The sequence below is a fragment of the Pelophylax lessonae genome, assembly GCF_965119305.1.
Source record: "Pelophylax lessonae genome assembly, chromosome: 5".
In the NCBI taxonomy this organism is placed as follows: Eukaryota; Metazoa; Chordata; class Amphibia; order Anura; family Ranidae; genus Pelophylax; species Pelophylax lessonae.
In genome coordinates this window covers 78,662,012-78,681,024 of record NC_138772.1, presented here as the reverse complement: position 1 = coordinate 78,681,024, position 19,013 = coordinate 78,662,012, and the positions used below count along the sequence as shown (strand labels likewise).

The 19,013-nt window shown below is 43.0% G+C and overlaps 1 protein-coding gene across 1 annotated transcript in view; it reads left to right on the top strand.

Moving 5' to 3' along the window:
• Positions 1–19,013, top strand: part of LOC309556781 (uncharacterized protein) — a gene marked incomplete at its 5' end in the record, with an annotated part of 73,928 nt that overhangs the window by 16,889 nt on the left and 38,026 nt on the right. The window contains 2 exon segments of the mRNA XM_082259278.1: positions 9,674–10,218; positions 14,504–14,570. Coding sequence (XP_082115404.1) covers positions 9,674–10,218; positions 14,504–14,570 — 612 coding nt within the window.

The following is a 19,013-nucleotide window of genomic DNA, read 5'->3' as shown; positions in this document are numbered from 1 at the left end:
CCCCCCTCCGTTGCCACTTTTGGCACCTTTCGGGGGGAAGCGGGTACCTATTTTTGATAGGTACCTGTCCCCACTTCTGTTGGACCTCGCCGCAGCAAGGTTCATCAGAAGTCTGGCCCCCCTCCTCCTTCCCCCCTCGCCAGGCCATTCAGAAAGCGCAGCACACTTCACACATGCGCAGTAGGGAATCAGCTGTAAAGCCACACAGCTTCACTGCCGGTTTCCCTTACAGGCTATGGCGGCAGCAGCACCCGAGAGCCGATGGAAACATTGGCTGGGGTGCCAACATCACTGGATTCCAGGACAGGTGAGTGTCCTAATATTAAAAGTCAGCAGCCACAGTATGTGTAGCTGCTGACTTTTAATTTTTCCGTGGGGGGGCAGAAGCACTACTTTAACCCGGTCTGGTCTGTTCACATGATCCAACAGCTCCAGCTCTCCTCTGTCACGGAGTGGCAGCTGCAGAGGAGAGGAGGGATCACTGACAACAGATGGGCAGTAGGAGCATATGCATGATGTCACGACTCCGGAAATTTAAACCCTTTATTGAGTGCCCCCTTAAACTGCTAGATCATGTGACCAGATTGGACCAGATTAAAAAAAAGGGTTTTTAGACTTCTCCTTTTCATACAAGTGTAGCAAGGTTTCCAGGCCTGTGGCCTGATGTGGGTCTGCCATTAGAATCGGCACTCTCTCCAGCCCATGTGAGCTGTGGCCCTGGGTGTGATAACTGAAGCAGCGACAACTCCGGCATCTTTGTTCGTGTTTTTTTTATTTAATTTAAAGGGGATGGGAGAAGGGAATGAGTGGTATACTCCTTGAGGCTTCAACTAATTACATGTGGGACTCTATTACTGAAAAATGCCCGTTGGCGCTTCCTTGACGCCAGCAGGCGCCAGCCAACGCTCACTGACTCTGAGAACACTCTGTATAACTGAAGTGTTGAATCCCCGACTTATAGTCCTGTAGATCCAAGACTGAGAACTGTAGAATTCCTGACACTGCTGTGCTGTGCAAGTCACTAAATACTGTCCCCCGCTTGGTGCAGCTTGAGGTAGTATCCTGTAGAACTCTGTGCAACTGTCCCTTTACTGACACTCTCTGTACAACTCAGACTGCCGGTGCCCCCTTTACAACTTCAGGGTCCTCAACCTAGGCACCCTCTTTACAGCTAGCTGACACTGGATCCCCAAATCTCATCCGGAGTGGTCCCCTCTAACTTCAGGCGAACACCCAGGGGCAATCCTCAGTACTCACGACCTGTGTAGGCTTTCCTGGGACTGGACCCCTCTCTCTCTCTGCAGGCTCTCGGCACACCGGATCCCCTCAGCTCAACTCAGCACTCTCTCTGGATACTCAGGCAACACCCCGAGACATCCACCTTCCTCAGACAGGAGGAGAGACAGCCGCCCTCTCCTTCCTGGGACTCTGCTCCCACCAAAGACACCGTGTCACGCACTTCCCTCAAACTTATACCCACTCTCAGAATCCTTTGCAGTCTAATCTGCCTTCTGGGGTAGTTACAAGCAGGGATGTGTCCCCTGATTGGGCTTCCCACACTGCCCTATGAGAAACCTCTCACAGGAGCCAGTGGGGTTACTTCTCCCCTTAGCAGGCACATCTGGAAGTCCTGACACCCTACCTAACAAATCACAGCCTTGCTGTTAGGCAGACAAGGCCCACTATATATTTACCTAGCACCTACCTGTAGGGTGCTACACCAGCTATGCAGGATAAGTAGGCGGAGGGGTGGGGACAGCATTTTCAAGAGGAATTAGACCTTAGTAACACTTTAAAAAAAAACCTGTGTACACAGAACTCTAAACCTACAGTTTCTAATGAGGAAGGCAAAAAACCTAACCAGCATTTACATCACCAATGGCTGCATATAGATTCCAGGTCAAGCAGATGGCTGCTTCTCCTTTCTCCTTAACTCATTAGTGTTACAAGGTCTCAGGTGTGAAAGGGGAGCCTGTGTGTTAAATTTGGTGTTATCACTCTCACTCTCTCATACTGGGCACTGGAAGTTCAACATGGCACCTCATGGCAAAGTACTCTCTGAGGATCTGAAAAAAAGAATTGTTGCTCTACATTAGGATGGCCTAGGCTATAAGAAAATTGCTTAGAATCTGAAACTGAGCTGCAGCACAGTGGCCAAGACCATACAGCGGTTTAATAGGACATGTTCCACCCAGAACAGGTCTCATCATGTTCGACCAAAGAAGTTAAGTGCACATGCTCAGCGTCATATCCATATCCAGGTTGTCTTTAAATAGACGTATGATGCCAGCATTGCTGCAGAGGTTGGGGGGGTGGGGGGTCAGCCTGCCAGTGCTCAGACCAAACGCCACACACTGCATCAAATTGGTCTACATTGCTGTCGTCCCAGAAAAAAGCCACTTCTAAAGATGATGCACAAGAAAGCCCGCAAACAGTTTTCTGAAGACAAGCAGGCTAAGGACATAGATTACTGGAACCATGTCCTGTGGTCTGATGAGACCAAGATAAACTTGTTTGATTCAGATGGTGTCAAGCGTGTGTGGCAGCAACCAGGTGAGGAGTACAAAGACAAGTGTGTCTTGCCTACAGTCAAGCATGGTGGTGGGAGTGTCATGGTCTGGGGCTGCATGAGTGCTGCTGGCACTGGGAAGCTACAGTTCATTGAAGGACCCATGAATGCCAACATGTACTGTGACATACTGAAGCAGAGCATGATCCCCTCTTTTCAGAGACAGGGTCACAGTGAAGTAATCCAACATGATAAGGACCCCAAACACACCTCCAAGACGACAACTGCCTTGCTAAAGAAGCTGAGGGTAAAGGTGATGGACTGGCCAAGCATGTCTCCAGACCAAAACCCTTTTGAGCATCTGTGGGACATCATCAAATGGAAGGGGGAGAAGCGCAAGGTCTCTAACATCCACCAGCTCTGTGATGTCATCATGGAGGAGTGGAAGAGGACTCCAGTGGCAACCTGTGAAGCTCTGGTGAACTCCATGCCAAAGAGGGTAAAGGCAGTGCTGGAAAATAATGGTGGCCGCACAAAATACTGACACTTTGGGCTCAATTTGGACATTTTAACTTAGGGGTGTACTCACTTTTGTTGCCAGCGGTTTAGACATTAATGGCTATGTGTTGAGTTATTTTGAGGGGACAGAAAATTTACACTGTTATACAAGAAGTAAACTCACTACTTTACATTGTAGCAAAGTGTCATTTCTTCAGTGTTGTCACATGAAAAGATATAATAAAATATTTACAAAAATGTGAGGGGTGTACTCACTTTTGTGAGATACTGTATCCATGCACTGGGGAGGTTCTTAAAGAGGCAATAAATACCAGGAGTGGGTTTAGTGCGGTGTTCAGGGGGGGGCCCTATGCACACAGTGCAGAGTTCAGGGGTGTGCTGTGTTCAGAGTTCTCTGGATCAACAATCTACAGTGTTATTATTAATTAACAATTATTTAACTATCAGCAATCTTCAGTGTTATAATAATTATATCATATTATATATTCTGTATGTTGAGAAAGATTAACGCCTTTTATTTTTTTACAAACAAACTACTGAGTGGGCTAGAAAAATCTCCTGAAGAAGTCTGTTCCACATTTTACAGCTATAAAGACAAATTTTTGCATGTGGCGGTTAAGCCTCTTAATCTCCATACAGAAACAGTGCCCCATTTGCACCAAGTTTACCATTTGGACCATTTAAGGTTTTTATAGTTATCACATTATGACTTAACACCTCTTCTGAGAGAGGAATAAATTCACTAAAACAGTAATAGTAGAGGGGAAATCTTCCAATGAGGACACTATTTCTGGTGACACTTGCCTGTGAGGAGATAATTAGTAGAGTCAAGTGCTGAAACTTGCTGATTCACCCCGGATTTGCGGGATGCAGGTATTTTGTTCAAATCTCAGGAAGCTTGGGAAGTATGCATAAATCATGCTTTATAGCCCCATGTACCAGGCTCTATACCCCCATATACCAGACTGTATGTTGAATGAAAGGCATAGAGCCTGGTATATGGACGGAGTAGGCCACTGTATATGGGGGTCTACATCCTGGTATTATGGAGGGGCAGGTGGGCATAGAACTTGGTATATAACCAGAAGTTATGCCCCCCATATACCAGGCTTTATAGAACTTATATACTAGGTTCTATGGCCCTCATATACCAGACAGCATGCCCCTGTACGAAGCAGTGGTAGGCACTCAGCTGATCCCTGGGCTGGGCAGTGCTCAGATATATCTGCGGGTGGCTCTCTATGCAGTGCAGATCTTAGGGGATGGGAAGGGCTGGCACACACAGGAAGGGGCCAGGGGCCAGGGGCAAGGGACCCCAGAGATCCTCATTATGATGACAAATGATCATTTGTCTGTATTTTGTTTTTTTGTTTTTAGGCATGTAGCATGGGAGAGATGAACACCATCCACTGCCTATCATAGGCCAAGGGTCTGGATAGAGAGGAGAAACAAGAGATTCAGGCCAAGTGCCTGTGCTAGTGTCCCTACCAGCTTAATTAGTGGAGAAAAGTGCTTGAAGTTCTAGAACTGGGCCCTGGGATTCAGCCTGGATTTGCGGGATGCCGGGATTTAGTTCAAATCTCGGGACAGTCCCACCAAATCTAGGTAATTTGCGGGGTATGGAATCCTCCCTCCTCTTCTCACACCAAGGACCACCCCCTGAGCGCCCCGCCCGATGCCTCCAATCACCAATCAGGTAAGTTCAATACATAAATAAATCCTTTAACCTCCTTTCCCAACTCCGCCTCTTCTACTTGCCTCAGGTATGTTGGCACTCTTATTAGTTTCACTCAGTTTCAGGCCTAATACTAGTGGAGGTTAGGGGAAATATTCCCCAATGGGGCATAGACAGCAGTTATAGCCCTCCCCTACTCTATCCAGAATGAAAAAGAAAAATGTTTTGGCTTTAGTTCTACTTTAATTGTGTCTAAGCAATATTTAGCAAGATCTGTCTTAGCTTCTTCATGAACAATAACAGAACTCTTTCCATGTCTACAACCTCATAGCTGTATATCTGCACTAGATCATCTAAAGCAGGAGTATTGAATTAAAATTTAAGGAGCTCCAGTCAGTTTCCTTTCAGCAGAGGTCCGAATCTCATGTTTGTGCTATGACTGATTGATTGTAAAGGAAAAATTTATAAAAAAATAACACAAGTATCATATTTACCTGCTGTGTGCAGTGGTTTTGCACAGAGCAGCCCGATCCTCCTCTTCTGGAGCCCCGCAGCCGGAACTCCTGGCCCCTCCCCCTTGCCAAGCGCCTCCATAGCAAGCCACCTGCTGTTGGGGCACTCGTGTGTGCTCGATCCCAAGCTGGCTTTCTGCACTAATAAGACACAGAGCCAATCGGGAGGAAGAGACTTGGGAGAGACTCGGGAGAGTCTCGAGTCTCGTACACATCGCTGGATCGAGAAATCCGGCTTAGGTAAGTATTTAGGTGGGGCTGAGGGGGGAGGTGCACACTGAAGGTTTTTTACCTTCATGCATAGAAAGTTAACAAACCTGCAGCCTTTACAACCACTTTAATATATATAACTATTTTATGTCTATCAAAAAATAAGCAAAGTACAAATTCCATAACCTTTTAATAATATCTATTAGCAATTTTCAGTGTGTGACCTTACATTGTGTTTCCCTCAGAGTGCTCCTCCATCAAATGTCCCCATCAGAGTGTCTCTTTACATCTGGTGTCCCCATCAGAGTAACCCCCTCCATCAAATATCCCCATCAGAGTGTCTCCTTACATCTGGTGTCCCCATCAGAGTGATCCCTCTATATCAGGTGTCACCAATAGAGTGCCCCCTGACATCAGGTGTCTCCTTTGCAGCATCCTCTTTTAGTGACAGGCAGTCCTAACAACCATTCACTGCAGTGAAGAGGTGGAACCTACAGGTCTGGCTGGTGGTCCAAATAGAACTGTCACTCAGTCCAGGTGTGGACAGTGGTCTGCTATTTAGTAATGCCTAATCTAAAGCATTGCTGCATGTGACTGCCAGTCTCGGAAGAGTTGGAATGAGATTTGGTAATGTCAACATTGCGCTGCTGATCATTGTTATCCTTGCTGGAGAGAAAGCTAAACCTGAGGACCTGCAGTACAAGGATTAGCCAGATTGGAATTCTCATGGCTCATTGCTTCTATTAAATCCTGAGAGAAAGAACATCAATGATTTATGTGGGGTGATGGGAGCTCTGTAGGAACAACCATACTGGCTCATTCAATGGGAACCTGTAGGCTTTTACCACAACATTTTACCCTGTTTAGCTGCCATGTTTTTCATGATCATTAGTGTCTGCAGGTGGCTTTCTTTAGAATTGAATGAATGAAAAAAATGGCTTATGTTACTACTAATGCTGTAGAATCTGAATTCTTACTGATGACGCAGTGTTATTTTTGCTGGTAGCGAATTAGTCTGGGGGCATTTGCAGTTTGGGGTATTATGCATTCCGAAGCAGCTGAGTCTGATCCGCCACCGATATAATTGCGGCCACGTCTGTTCTGTGTCTTCAAAACATATGTTCATATTAGCCCCAAGGCTCATGTGTGCACACAGATGTTTTCCATCTATATAACTTTCAATTAGACGGTCACTTAATGCGAGAATTACATTCTAGGGAGCAAAAGACTGAGCTGTGTTCACGTCACAGTATAAATGAGCTTTTTAAGCCGATAAAACATGTACTGTCATTTAAAATAAATCCCTCAATAATGCCTGTAGACAGCTATAATAGAAGCTAACATGATTGGCTGAATCCTCCCCCTTGCAAATGATATTTATGTTATGATCTCTGCATGTCATGTCATTACCCGATACTAGTAGTACACGTATGCAATTTTTGTGTTTCCTAAGTCTTGGTGGATGGAGTTAGAGATAGTAAATGCATCAGGTTTTGTATATGCAGACATGATAATTGCTACTGCTTGTACAAACCAGACAAAATGACAACAGATTATCAATATGACAAAAAAAAAAAGATACACCATGTGGCAAAACAATTGTGGACACCTGACTTGACTATTCTCTACTGCAACTTAGAAAAACAGCTTAGTCACTTACCTGCTCCAGGTCTGTGATTGGACAGTGAAGGAGTAGCAGCATAAAGACGAGTCATTCCTTTGTTCACTGTCCCCATTCCTCCTACACACATTTTCCTTTTTGAGCATATGCGTCAATGATTTGCTCCTAACGGGTATTTCCACTTTTCTAGTCAAATTTAAGAAAACCCCACTATATGTTCGTTATGTGTTCCTATTCGCACAGCAAACCTAAATAAATTAAATAATATATATTTTTTTTTACCATTTAGATGTTTCCTGAGAAGAAGGTGTCATGGTTGACTGCAAGCATTTCTTAGCTAGCTCAGCATGATCTGTCCCAGTAGCTGGGCTGGGGACTTGCTGAGTCCAGTTCTCATTAACATGGAAAAGTCAAGCTCCTAGGGCATGTCATAGATTGTGATTTGCTTAATCCATGGGTTGCAGGAAAGAAAATCGCTTCATTCCCCCCATCAGCACAGTCAGTGTTCATGGGGAACCTGTGACCGCGAAGCTTTTGGTGGGGACATGTGGAGCCGTGCCTGCAGGTAGAACACAGTGATTATTGCTAATGGCTGGCAAAAAAATCACATGCCAAGAATCAGACATGCTGGACTTGGGTACTTTCAGCCTGCCCATAGATGGTTCAAATCTCGGCCGGTCCCTGCTAAATCGGCTGAGATTCGAACCATCTATGGCTGGCTTAAACCTTTTGTTAAGACAAACAAATCTAATACAACTGATGAGATATCTGCCTCCAGATAGGGTAATTGTGGTAAGCACAGCTTCACATCCCCCCTCATAACACAGAGAACTATGTAGAATTTTACCTTACTGAAAGTTCCAGAAAGAGCATCTCAAAAGGTGCCCAGCATCTCAAAAGGTGCAGTTTTTCAGTTTTTTCTTTTTTTTTAAGTTTTACTATGTGAATGGGGGACATGTAACAAATATAGAGTAGGTATCATCCCAGTTTGGCTGCAGAACTGTAAATACCCAATACATTGTCCATACAGTATTAACCCTGCTGGCTGAAAAAGATCTAAAAGGTTCCCCCATCCACTCTATATATACACGCTGCTGGGCTATTGTATTCTGACAGTCGGTGGCAGCAACTGCCACTGATTGGATGCAGCTGCTGTTCAACCAACATTTTTCAATCAAAGGATGTTGGGCGGGTGGGGCTGACTGGCACACCCATTAAAATTTCAACCAGCTCATCAGCAACTGTTTGAAATTCAATCAGGGCAAAACCAGCTTTAGTACTCTCCTTTCTTTGTATAACGGTGTAACCTCGCGCTTATGGTAAGTATTGTGCGTATATTGATTAAATAATTTAAATAATTCAAATAATTTAAAGTATATGTGCAATCAATAGCTGCTTGCTGCAAGTTAAAGTGCTAGTGCCTTTAAAGTGATTGAAACCTTATGTTGCAGCGCTGCTCTTAATAATGGTGTAAATAATATCTGTGTGCAACCTATTGCATAATTACTGAAATTGTGCAAAATTAGCCAAAATTGTGCAAAATATATCGATGTGCAAATATCGCAAGACAAAGCAACAATGCAATCAGTGAATTCACAAGATATAAAAATTCATAAGATGTAAAAAATAGTCTATATAATCAATGCATTGTCCATCAGGTGCAGAAAAAAGTGCTTCTGTGCTTCACTTATACACACGAATGGGGTGCTCCCCCTGTGGTTATCTACTTACCACAACTCGTTTGGTACATATGCATTCAGTGTAGCTCCTAAGACGCCGTGATTGGATGGCGAAACGCGTCTAGCGATTGGCTGAGCGTCTAGCGATTGGCTGAGCGTACCTTGACGTCACTTCCGGCCTGTGAAGCGCACGCTGCGGGAGTAGCGAACCACTGAGCCGTGGTCTATCTGCCTCGATATTTTATATCTTTGTAAGTAAATTTCTACACCAATAAATTCTTTTAATTGAACGTACTTCACCATGGATAGTTTTTTATTCTTCATGAGGGGACTCGGAATCTAAGAAGAACCATCGCATAGGATCTCTCACATTTGATTGTGGATCCCAGGCTGTCAGAAAGAGGCTGTGACTACACTATAGGATCTACACTGAATGCATATGTACCAAACGAGTTGTGGTAAGTAGATAACCACAGGGGGAGCACCCCATTCGTGTGTATAAGTGAAGCACAGAAGCACTTTTTTCTGCACCCGATGGACAATGCATTGATTATATGGACTATTTTTTATATCTTATGAATTTTTATATCTTATGAATTCACTGATTGCATTGTTGCTTTGTCTTGCGATATTTGCACATTGATATCTTTTGCACAATTTTGGCTTATTTTGCACAATTTCAGTAATTATGCAATAGGTTGCACACGGATATTATTTACACCATTATTAAGAGCAGAGCTGCAACATTAGGTTTCACTCCTCTTTCTTTGCTCAGTCTGAGTACTACTGAACAGGGGTTACAAGAGTCTGATACCAAGTCAAAATTAGACACATAGGCTAGTTGAGTTAAAAATATTAATGTAAACATTTTTATTATCTGCCAGGAGTTAGGCTTTAGGCCCACAAGAGGGGAACAATGTAAATAACTGCAAATTGTGCATCTTACAGGGGAGAATGAGGTCCCATCAGAAGATGCTTTGATCCTCCAACTTCAGCTCGCTAAAGGACAAGAGAAGTTTGTGGAGGCCCTAAAGAGCCAGCAAAAGACTATAACTGAATTGCAACAGAAGCTGTCAGAACAGCAGAGCATACTAGTGAATCAGCAGCGGGAAATCCTTGAGCAACAGAGGAGGATGTATGAGCAAATGGACATGATCAAAGTCCAGTACAGCATCTTGTTTGACACAGTGAAGCAGATGTCCTTCCAAAGCTTGCAGGAGGACATTCAGCAGTACTTCGAAGCTCATATCCAAGGTCTGCAGAACCAGGTCCGCAACCACCTCCAGAAAAACTATTCTGTGCATAAAATGGATGTGGATGCCAATATTATCGATGTCGGCGCTGGTGCATCTCTGCCGGACTGTGGCCCCTGTGCAGGTGATGAGTTTTGCAGCTTCCAAAAGTCGCCTCCACAATGTGAAAAATGTACTCTGTGTCCGGCTGGATTTTTCCAAATGTCCGACTGCACGGAAAATGTTGACCGAATTTGCCAGGTGAATAAAAAGCTCTGTTGTACTGATTTCAAATGATTTACAGTTTAGGAGGCTCACCACCCACAACTTGTTTTACTCATGTTACCTTGGATGTAGTCTATTGCCAATGATAACATTATTTTTCTCTGCCATAAGAATAAATAATCAAATATAATAAAACAGTTTAAAAAAAAAAAAAATCAAAGATCCCCCAACATGTACAGAAAAACATGCAGTTAGGATGCACATATGTATGTGAAGGCCTGTGTGAGAAGGCTGAAAGGCAAACCACAGCGGGAGGGACTTAGAGAGGAGTCAGAGCGGGACAGAGGGAGCCTGCCAGAGTGGGCAGCAATGTAAGTATTACTCCAGACTCAGGCATCCCTAGACTTAAAGAACAGCTAACTCTTGCGGTGTTGGTAATTTTAGCTTTAACCACTTAAGCCCCGGAGAATTTGGCTGATCAAAGACCAGGGCCTATTTTGTGATTCGGCATTGCATGATTTTAACGGACAATTGCGCGGTCGTGCGACGCTGTACCCAAATGAAATCGATGTCCTTTTTTTCCCATAAACAGAGCTTTCTTTTGGTTGGTATTTGATCACCTGTGCGATTTTAACTTTTTGCACTATAAACAAAAAAACAGCGACAATTTTGAAAAAATAACAATATTTTTCAAATTTTTTTATATGAAATTCCCCCCCAAAAAATGTAAAAATCAAAATTTTTTAACATTTTAGGCCAATTTGTTTTCTGCTACATATTTTTGGTGAAAAAAATCGCAATAAGCGTATTTTGATTGGTTTGCGCAAAAGTTATTGTGTTTACTAACTATGGGAAAGATTTATGTGATTTTTATTTATTTATTTTTTAAACTAGTAATGGCGGTGATCTGTGATTTTTTTTTTGCGGGACTGCGACTTTGCGGTGGACAGATCGGACCCTTGACTGACATTTTTGACACTTTTGGGGGTACCAGTGACATTACTACAGTAATCAGTGCTATACATATGCACTGTTACTGTAAAAATGACACTGGCAGGGAAGGGGTTAACTTTATTAGAGATCCAGGGGTTAAGTGTGTCCCTAGGGGCGTGCTTCTAACTGTAAAGGGGCGTGGCTTTTGATGTAACCACAGAGACATACGATCCTACATAGCAGGATGAATCAGCAACTATTATAAAAGCCCCAAAATATATGCAGCAACAAAGAGTTAATAAAAACCTTTACGTAAAATACAGCTCTACAATCTCAAATAAGGAAAGAAATACAATATTAATATTACAAAGTGACCATTATATTATTATTGCAGTTTTTTTATTTTGTTTTTTTTTTAAGTTGAAACACATTATTTTACTTAGTTTTTAATAAACTCTTTGTTGTTGGAAGTATTTTGAATTATTACCTGGACTGTTTTACCTGCAAGTTCCTCTGAACTTTCTAGCAAATTTGACTGCTCCAGGACAAGTTAGTTCCCTAGCATAGCCCCCTCCCTCCTTGCACAGTATAGTCCTCTCCTCTTCTGGGAGTGTCTAATTAATGTCTGTACTGGCCAAGCTCCTCCTCCCCTCCCTACATAATATTTTATATTTTGTTTGAGTGAAGGGTAATACTTTAGAGTGTCACTTGACTGACAGCTCTGACTATGCTGGGGCTGCTGACATCACATCTAGGATGGTGGCACCCAGCAGGAGCCTTGGGGCTTTTGGATGTCTACACAATGGAGGCTTTTACAGGTAAATATAATGCATAAAATACTGTAAAGGGTAAGAAAACTTTTGCATAATGTTTCCTTATACTTTGCCCCCACCACCCTAAAGAGATATAGTCTAGCCTCCAATACTTACCTAGTTTTCACCTCTAAGGTCTGTGGCATTGTTTTTATTCCTTTGCTGGCTTCTTGACCTAATGTCCCTGTGCATGCATCTCGGTCTTGGTAGATGCATACCCAGACGTCAGGTATAGAAGCTGGCAGAGTTTTGTAAACAATGACCACAATCCTTAGTGCTATAAACTGGGTAAGTACAGAGATTTGAGTGGTGGTGTCAAAATGGTAAGGAAACTTTGTGTGAAGGTTTATTTACCTTTATAATTTATGAATGGTCTAGCAGCAAGGTCTCTTTAAAACAAGGATATACACTATATTGTCAAAAGTATTGGGACACCTGCCTTTACACGCACCTGAACTTTAATGGCATCCCAATCGTAGTCTGTAAGGTTCAAAATTGAGTTGGCCCACCCTTTGCAGTGAGAACAGCTTCAACTCTTCTGGAAAGGCTGTCCACAAGGTTTAGGAGTGTGTCTATGAGAATGTTTGACCATTCTTCCAGAAGCACATTTGTGAGGCCAGGCACTGACGTTGGACGAGAAGGCCTGGCTCACAATCTCTGCTCTAATTCATCCCAAAGGTGTTCTATCAGGTTGAGGTCAGGACTCTGTGCAGGCCAGTCAAGTTCCTCCACTCCAAACTCACTCATCCATGCCTTTATGGACCTTGCTTTATGCGCTGGTGCGCAGTCATGTTGGAACTTAAAGGGGCCATCCCCAAACTGTTTCCACAAAGTTGGGAGCATGAAATTGTCCAAAATGTCTTGGTATGTCGATGCCTTAAGAGTTTCCTTCACTGGAATTAAGGGGCTAAGCCCAACCCCTGAAACACACCCCCCCACACCATAATTCCCCCTCCACCAAATGATTTGGACCAGTGTAAAAAGCAAGATCCATAAAGACATGGATAAGAGAGTTTGGGGTGGAGGAACTTGACTGGCCTGTACAGAATCATGACCTCAACCCGATAGAACACCTTTGGGATGAAATACAGCTAGGCTAGGCATTCTCGTCCACATCAGTGCCTCACCTCACAAATGCGCTTCTGGAAGAATGGTCAAACATTCCCATAGACACACTCCTAAACCTTGTGGACAGCCTTCCTAGAAGAGTTGAAGCTGTTATAGCTGCAAAGGGTGGGCCAACAATATTTAACCCTATGGACTAAGACTGGGATGCCATTAAAGTTCATGTGCGTGTAAAGGCAGGCGTACCAATACTTTTGACAATATAATGTAAATTTAAATTTTAACATTGTTCTGTCTCCCTTAGAATAGATGAAGTGATATAGAAAGAAGGCTCAGATTTGCATTTACATCATTTTGTCATTTTTTTTCCATGTGATTACTGTGTCTAATCACAAGGGTCACTGGCTGGTTACAACTGCAACTGGATACCCACCAGTGTTCTGTGATCTGAAGCCAGAAATGCATTGAATAATGAGAGCATCTGATTAGGGAAGGCAAGTAAAGAATAGTATTTTCCAAATACACATCTTATATAGTCCAGGTTACCCATTAGTTGCACAGTAGGTGGTTGGTAAAGGGCTAAAATTATACACTTGTGTGCTGATTAAGAGAAATCTATCAATCTCTGTGCTAGGACGTGTAATGAAGATTTGGGAGGGGGGGGGGGGATTTGGTAGAAGGAGGAATGGAGGGCAGGATTGGGAGGGATTTGTGTGAGTAGGAGGGATTGGGGGGGTTGTGCTGGGAGGGGGGGGGGGGAATTGGTGCTTAGTGAAGGGATTGGATGGATTTGTGCTGGGAGGGGGTATTCGGGGGTTGCTAGGAGGAGATATTGGGGGAAATTATTGCTGGGAGGGGGATGGGGGGAAATTTGTGCTAGGAGAAATTGGGGGGAAATTGTGCTAGAAGGAGGGATTGGGGGATTTGTGCTAGGATAGGGAATTTGAGAAAAAAGAGGATGTGTGCTAGGCGGGTAATTTTTTTGGGGGGTGAGGGAAATTTCTGATAGGAGGGGGAATTGGGGTGGGAATTGATATGGGAGGGCAAAGATTTGTTTGGGGAGAGTATTGGCTTATAGACAGAATTTATGCTTAGAGGATAAATGTGCTGATTAGTGCATTTTTTTTTTTTTTGAGGGGGAGGGATTTATGCTGGGATAGGATGCTGGAAGCAATAGCCACATTTAAAAATAAACACTGATTGATACTGTACAGGCTACAGAGCTCATGTGAAGGAGGACCAAGACCTCATTTACACACACAGCTTTATTAATAAACTTTTAATGTTTTAGATTTAGCAGGAATTTTGTAAGTAACGTTATGTTTGTGACCGCTCATGATGATTTTTGTGTATTTTTTATGATAATATAATTTTGATATTTTTGCCGGGGGTGGGAGGGCGGTCAGGTAGGCTGTACGGGCCCTGGGATTTCTAGCAGCAGCCCTGCATGCAATGTTTCCACAATGTAACAAAGTTAAAAATTCATTGACATTTACTGTGCTCTTTTCTAGGACAGGGACGAATGCATGGATTCTCCAAGTATATGCGGAGAGAGGATAAAATGCCTAAATACTCCAGGTACTCTTTTTATTATAAGTAGCTTAACTTTATTAAAATGTTTTTAAAAAACAAAAGGCAAAGCAATCCACCGTTCCCTTTCCCAACCACAATCTGTTATCCTTATGTCCTCCTCCCTCAAACACTTATCAAAAAAGGAAAACTTCTCAGGGTTATCACATTACAAATTAGAATTACACAAATCTTGCTGTTGTAAATGGTTTACCCAAGGAGACCAAATTGTTATGTTTTTCCATACACTTTTAATTACAAAGGTTTAAGTGTATCTAAAGCCACAACCATTTTTTAAGATTTGGATAGAACAGAGAATGTTTAAAACCCATCAGTTTTTCTTGTTTTACTGTCTGTGTTTAATACCCAACATACATAAGATTTTTATAAACCTTATAAAGAAAGATATCATTTTTTTTTTATTCCCTGCAACTGGGTCTAAAAAAAAAAAAAAAAAAAACCCATTAAAATATACAGTATGAAATATACTGTAAAATATACTCTTATTCAGATTTTCATAGAAGGGTTTCTTGTTATGGTTGTATATGTTATAGGTATTTGAAGATCAAGAATGGGGAAGCCAATTGACAATTGGCTTCTTAGTATCTGTAATAACAGCAATGGAAACCTGACAGTGGTTCTAATACTCTGTCCAAAACTACAAAAAATATATTGTTTTGCTTTATGCACACTTTAACTTTTTAATTAATTCATAAAGAGAACTACAGAAACATAGGTGTGTTTCTTCAAGCATAATACTAGAGTGAACTTGAAGAACCTTTATTATTGCAGTTTGTGCTTTTCTTGATCTCTTGAGAGACCTTAGTCAGCAATAATTACCCTTGGTTTACTAATAAGGAATATAAAAGCCTCTTTGAAAAGTAGGAATTATTTGTGGACTTGTAATTTGGCAAATGTATCTGTGTGTTATAACACAACAAATTGATGGGTTTTTAAGCGCTCCCCAAAATAATGACAGGTGGGCACTGAGGTCACAGATAAAAACTCATGATGAATGATCACAATTGATAAATGTCACACATGTGCCCACCTGTCATTATTTTGGGGAGCGCTTACAAACCCATCAATTTGTTGTGTTGTACTTTTCTCAGCTGGATCTGAGTATGGGACAGCTGCACCCCTGACATTGACTTATTGGCACTCTACCTATGGCCGTCCATCCTATTCAGCTTGACACCACAGGTTTTGGGATCTCTGATTATCCAGTTTCCAGCGCCAGGAATTCTTTGTATATATCTGTATGTTATATCATTTTTGTTTGTGGGGGGTACCTTTTTTTTTTTAATAGATATTTTCCTGCCTATACATGGATAATAGTCCTCGGGCCATCCGCCCTGTGTGCAGCCTCCTGGGATAAATATCACACATCCCAAGACAGAGTTGATTTTTAATAGGCTGGTTAGCATGTGTTTCTTTAAAGTCAGCAGCTACAGTACTTGTAGCTACTGACTTTTATTTTCTGAAAGCCCTATGAAGTGTTTGGGCAAAAAAGAAATATGAAACTATATGCACCATATTTCGAAACATGCACATTTCCCCAAGTTTTGTCTCTTTAAAAATACAGCAAGTACATAAAAATACCTGCCGATCTGTCATAAACTCAGGGAGCTCCTAACATGTACAGTATGAGCTAACAGCGCTGCACAGAAATCTCAAGCAGTGTTTTCAGCCTTACGTGATTCTTTTCATTTAGGCTGGTTCACACTGGCGCAAATTGGATGAGGTTTCCCTGCATCCGTTTCGCATGCCAGCTGACTGTGACCAGCTCACACAGCTTCAGGTCAGCTGCGGAGCGAATTGGAGAAGGGTCCTGTGTGTCTTCTGGTCCATTTCAGGTCTGAATTCAGCCAAAAATTCTGACCAAATTCGGACCTGAAACGGTGAACAGGGACGCACCAGACCCCCTGCTGTGAGCCACTCCGCACACAGTGTGAACCAAACCTTAGACTACATGACATCTCCTCTCCCTTATCCATAGCAAAGGGGGAAGTGTTCCGTAATCCAACACAGAGAACACACCAGGGTTTGCTAGCATGGGATAACTGCATGCTGATCATATTGTACTGTTACTTATGAGTTCAGTGCTCCCCTCATGGCCGGAGGCCAAACTACTTCACCAAAGCCCCACATATGGAAGGATAACATCCTTTCACTTGCTGGTGACATCAATACCAGCACTGACTACAGAATAATTTTGATTGGAACTGATTTTCCTCCACCATTTCCTCATCACACTTACTACATCTAGTCATGTTCAGCCCGAAGGCAAAGAGGAGAACCACCACATATTGTTCATATTGCCTTGGATACTGTGGTTCCAGGCCCAGTCCCTAGGAGGATTCTGCTCCGCAGTGGGCCCTAAGATACAGACTCAGCTGCTTGAGGTCCCCCCATCTACGGAACCTCCATTACCAGCCACAGCGCTCCTTCCTGAGCTGGTTGCTCCTTCTTCCCAATTACCTTTTACCAGGGTTTCTCACCAAGGGTTCTTGATAACCCCAGAGTTCCTCCAAATGTGGCTAGTGGTAAGAAATAAGAGTTTATTGTTTTTCAGATGAGTAACCTCTGACACCAATGATCTTTTTAGGGATCTGTAAGGGGAGATTATTCCTAATGACCACAACTAAGGAGCATTTTTCCCACTGACCATCACACTAATGTACTGTGAGCTGTAAATTTAATAATTATTAGCAGAGGTTCCCTGGAGCCAAGTTATTTCAAGGGGTTGTCCATGTTAAAAAGGTTGAGAAAGGCTGCTTTACAAAACCAAGATTAACCTGAAAATGTACACTTCATTCCTCAGTTTTCTCTCTCTTCTCTCTTCAGTCTCTCTCTCATCAGACCAAATAATGTTCTTAACCAGAACTTTTTTTACTGAAGTAATTCAGTTGTTCATTTAGCTCGTTACTAGTTTCCATGGGAACACATTATGGTGCAACATACAGAAAAACATAACATTATCTTCTCCCTTGTAGTAAGTATCCGGTGTCAGAATCCCAATACAGGGTAATGTTAGGGTTGCCACCTGTCCAGGATTCACCTGCAAAGTCCAGATGTCTGGACACAATATTTAGACCACTCTGTGGCTCCACAAGCTCAGCATAGGCAGAGTGTGCCTGAGTTCCTATAATAACAGCTGCAAGATTTGGTTGATGATCACATTTCCCTCTGCTCCATTCTTTAGTTAATTTATGACAAAATGACAGCCTCTCCCCTCCCAGTGACAATGGCTAGATTGTACCATCTGCAGAGCCTACTACAGGGTATGGTGGCAGCTGCTGCACTGTTGTGTTGGTAATATAGGGGATGAGAGTCGGCTGGGGTGTGGTGCCCCCTTGCATGGCTATGCTGCTCCTGCCAGACCTTATTGCATCATGGCCGCCTTCACTGTGTTTGCCGTGTGCTTTGTGTCACCCCCTAAAGCTGTCCTTTGTGGCACGTCTTCCACTTCCCTGTTTTGCAAAGTTGTATTGGATAGTCTACTGTGATCTGTAGGGGGATATTCCCTGCCAGGCCTGACCACACCAGTTGACACCAAGTGCACTGGGGATGACTACCAGGCTAAATACCCCCTGAATGCAATGGTCTAGAATAATGACTTTCGGGCACTGGAGAGGGAGCACACACTGCCTGGGGGGGGGGCTTGTTCTAGTAAAATATATATGTATATCTGATTGTGTGTATACAGTATAACACTGATCAAAATTAGAAAGGCAGCACTTTTATTTTTGCCCCCATTTTTCATGAGCTGAACTCAAAGATCTAAGACTTTTCTATCACATAAAATGCCTATTTCTCTCAAATATTGTTCACAAATCTGTCTAAATCTGTGTTAATGAGCGCTTCTCCTTTGCCTAGATAATCCATCCACCTCACAGGTGTGCCATATCAAGATGCTGATTAGACAGCATGATTATTGCACAGGTGTGCCTTAGGCTGGCCACAATAAAAGGCCACTCTAAAATGTGCAGTTTTATCACACAGCACAATGCCACAGATGTCGCAAGTTTGAGAGAGCGTTCAATTGGCATGCTGACTGCAGGAATGTCCACCAGAGCTGTGAATTGAATGTTCATTTCTCTACCATAAGCTGTCTCCAAAGGCGTTTCACAGAATTTTGCAGTACAACCGACCTCACAACCGCAGACCACGTGTGCAGCCCAGGACCTTCACATCCAGCATCTTCACCTCCAAGATCGTCTGAGACCAGCTACCTGGACTTCTGCTGCAACAATCGGTTTGCATAACTAAAGGATTTCTGCACAAACTGTCAGAAATCGTCTCAGGGAAGCTCATCTGCATGCTCCTCGTCCTCATTGGGGTCTCAACCTGACTGCAGTTCGTCGTCATAACCAAATTAAGTGGGCAAATGCTCACATTCAAAGGCGTCTGGCACTTTTGAGAAGTGTTTTCTCTCTATGGATGAATCCC